This window comes from Oculina patagonica, chromosome 4 (genome assembly GCF_052425735.1).
Source record: "Oculina patagonica isolate OP01 chromosome 4, crgOcupat, whole genome shotgun sequence".
NCBI classification, from domain to species: Eukaryota; Metazoa; Cnidaria; class Anthozoa; order Scleractinia; family Oculinidae; genus Oculina; species Oculina patagonica.
The window spans coordinates 14,174,818-14,178,221 of NC_135761.1; the positions used below are offsets into that span (position 1 = coordinate 14,174,818).

Below are 3,404 nucleotides of genomic sequence, written 5' to 3' on the forward strand. Positions count from 1 at the left end.
CCATGCTTGCCACTTTTATTTTATTCTTAAAAGGTATTTAAAATATAGTCATAATAAAAGTATCCGATCACTTTATAAAATCCAGTTTAACAAAATTTAATATATCAATTAAAAAAATTGATCGGGAAAAAGAAGTCAGTAACAAGATGCAACTTAAAAGCGCTGAATTTAGTTCCATGCAATGCAATGAAATGTTCTTCAGATAGGTCTAATCCTGCACTTTCTTTTTTTTGTTTCGCTTTTTCCCTTTCTTCGGCACGTTCTTGTTCCTTGCTTGTCCTTGCCTGGTGCTTCTGATGCTTGTTTTTCGTACTCTTGCGAATATTGCTGGTGTGCAATATTGCGAATATTGCTGATATAGAAAAACACTTGCTTTGGTTGTTTTCCCGAATAAATTAAAAGGAGGACTTCTCGAAACGACAAGCATAGAATGTTAATATACGTTCCACAGGTTGGTCTTTTTGTACCATTTTGCGCCCATTAGTACATTGCACTGACGCAGTTGTCTTAGCTGGAACAAAATAACAACAGCTAGAGTTCAAAGAGAATTTAAAACTTCAGTCTTTTGGGATCTTTTCCGTATATTCAGAAAGTGGACCTGAAAACACATGACCAAGCAACAGAATGTTTAATATCTTGATTCACTTGCTTACAGGCAGAATTCAAATCGTTTACCTATAGACAATTGCTTCGACTGAATTATTGCCAAAACTATTTCGTCAAATTACGTTTAAGCTATTACTTTTCCTGCCCTTAATTAGTACCTAGAGTTCATTTCTAATTCGAAAGCTTTGGTCTAAGAACACCTCAACTAGCATTAGTTTGCGCTGTTTTAAAATAAACTGAATTCTATACTTTTAACTTGAAATGTTCCAGAACAAATATATGAAAGCTTGTTTTTAAAAATAGATCTTATTTTAATGCCAAGGCATCTAACTTTAAGCGCATACAACCAAATATCAAACTTTTCAGCTTTTTTTATTCAGTTGTTTATGTTAAAAAGTGCGAGCTTATCCCTTCTTTTTGTTAGACTTTTGTTGTTCCTTGTCCTTTCTGGCCTGTGAATTTTGGTGCTTGTCCTTGGTACTTTTACGCGCATTTTTGGTGTGCTCTGAAATAAAAAATATATATATGAGATGTTAAAGCTAAGACGCATTCCGAGTTGAATGATGTCATTCAGAACGCGCAATTCAAGGAGCCTTCCACATATGCGCACCTGACAAAATAAGTAAACATGTCCTTTGTGTTGAAAGGATATTATCCGAGCCACAACAATTCCAGGACTTTATTATCACAAGAACTCGCTACAGGTACATCATGGTAGCATCGAAACCGAACTTGAAGTAGAACAAACAACATGGCGGGAACACATGCATAATCGGAGTCCAATGTTAAGCATAAACTTTCATAATTTCACACTTTGGGGAACAGTGCATCATGTGGAAATAATAACTGTTTGGAATCCATCTACCAAATTTTAACTTCAAGTTTTAATTTTAAAATCACACTTAACCTTCTATATCTCTTATTTCTCCAAATTTTACTACTCCTTTGAGAAACTGTCTCCTCCCCAAAATCCCCCAAAATCAGCCAAAAATTCAGAAAACACCACAAAAGATAGAATTGTGTGAGGAGCATAGAGATTTTTGGATTGCAGTTAAAACGCGAACGAGATATTCGCATTAAAACCCAGTGGCACGTTAAAGGGACTGTGTCACGGCTAAGTTAATTTTATGTTATTAAATTTTGCCAAACACCCGCTATAAAACTAAATTGTATTAATGACAAAACCATAGCTTCACTGGAGCCAAATGTGTTTCCAAGCAAACAAGCAAACAAGATTAACTTTGAAAACTGTTCCGCCGGATCACTTTTCAAAAACCCGGCATATCGCAATCCGTTTCAATCTTCGTCACTTTTGGCCTTCCGAACCTTCTTTTGCATTTGCTGTGTTATTTAAATATTCCTTGACTGTTTTAAGATGTTATTTTATGTATTTAAACGAATTTGGTGGTCATTTCCTATGCCTAAGTTTGGCTAAAATTCGTGACACGGTCTCTTTAAACGGTGCAAAAACGGCTTTCAGGTGTACCCCCCGCCCGTTTAGAAACAACAGCTAATGTGGTACTTGCCTGCACCTCCCTGGGTCTTTTTAGCTTTGTTCTTGGCATTCCCTTCCACTCTGGCTTGGTTTTTTGCCTTTTTCTTGGCAGCTTTTTTGGCACTTTTCGACATCAGAGCTTTGCCAACAGCTGCTGCACCTCTCGCAGCTGCACCTATCCAACCATTAGCTCCAGGAAGGAACAGCGAGGAGGAGTGCACAGTGACCTCTTCACCATTTCGTTTAGTGTTGAACCAGTAGCCTCTCAGATTAATGAAATCTGCCGCAATGCTCAACACGATTAGTACATATACCACCTTGGTCAAGGATGCCATTTTAGATCGTTTCCTGAAACAGCCAGAGTTTAAAAAAAAATCGGGTTAAACAAAAACACGAGGCTAGCTGGCTTGAGATCGGTGATCAGTGAAATGCGTTGTCGATCTTAGAGCATTTACGCAACATTTTGAATTTATAAAAGTCCTTTTCAATCATTTAATGCTCCAAGACAGACACCGATTGACAACATATGCGTTGAGCCCAAACTGTCAAGCCCGCCCTTCAATTTCTTTTCTTGTTGTATTCTTTTCTATCATCATCACTTTGTTTACCCTCGGATTTGAAGAGTAGCTTATACAGCTAATATCTCCGAGTATTTCACAGTTAGCAGAATACAACGGGCAAAGAGTTGTTGTTGTATGAACTAGACTGTAACTGTAATTAAAGGGGAAATGCTGGCATCCTGGTTGTATTCAATGTTGAGCCGAATAATATCAAAGATAACACATGACTGAGATAGCGTGGATTCAATTACAATAATTTGGACAACGGCCGGCCCTGGTTCTAGACGTGATGTAACATGAAAAATAATTATTAAATAAGTTTGGAAATGTCCGTCCTACCTTACACTGAGCTTTCTCGATCTCCCATAGATGTGCGAGTGTTTGACTACAGATTCAGGGCAGCACTTTTATCGGGGACTTATTTCCGTCGCGGAAGTAAAACTTAAGTAAGTCGATGCTAACTCTTACTCACGTAGAGCTGATTTAAAGTTCAAAGGGCAGAAAAACAACAAACACTTCTGCTAAACAGTGCTAGAAGGGAACTTGTATCATTTTTGGCAATTCATGTACGAGTTGTAAATCAAATCAAATCATTCAGGGTAACAATTTCATTGGAATTTTTTCCGTCGCGGAAGTAAAATTCAATTTAGTCGATGCTAACTTTGTGCTCACGTACAGCTATTTTGAAGTTCAAAGGGCAGGAAAATAAACGTTTATGTTGAAACGGTGCAGGAAGGGAACGT

The 3,404-nt window shown here is 37.6% G+C and overlaps 1 protein-coding gene across 1 annotated transcript; it reads right to left on the reverse strand.

The window, feature by feature from the left end:
- Positions 1-609: 609 nt before the first annotated feature.
- On the reverse strand, positions 610-3,159 carry LOC144652408 (uncharacterized). Its single transcript, XM_078512420.1, has 3 exons — positions 3,001-3,159; positions 2,133-2,449; positions 610-1,111 (listed from the first exon to the last, which is right to left on the reverse strand). The coding sequence occupies exons 2-3, from the start codon at positions 2,434-2,436 to the stop codon at positions 1,011-1,013; spliced, it is 405 nt and encodes a 134-aa protein (XP_078368546.1). The 5' UTR covers positions 2,437-2,449; positions 3,001-3,159; the 3' UTR covers positions 610-1,010.
- Between the last annotated feature and the right edge of the window lie 245 nt (positions 3,160-3,404).

What these genes read in the sequence shown, in the direction of transcription:
- LOC144652408 (XM_078512420.1), bottom strand. Translation starts at nt 2,436, where the DNA reads ATGGCATCCTTGACCAAGGTGGTATATGTACTAATCGTGTTGAGCATT. An exon ending in AAAGACCCAGGGAGGTGCAG is followed by an intron (nt 1,112 to 2,132) that starts GCAAGTACCACA and finishes TTTTTATTTCAG; the next exon opens with AGCACACCAAAAATGCGCGT.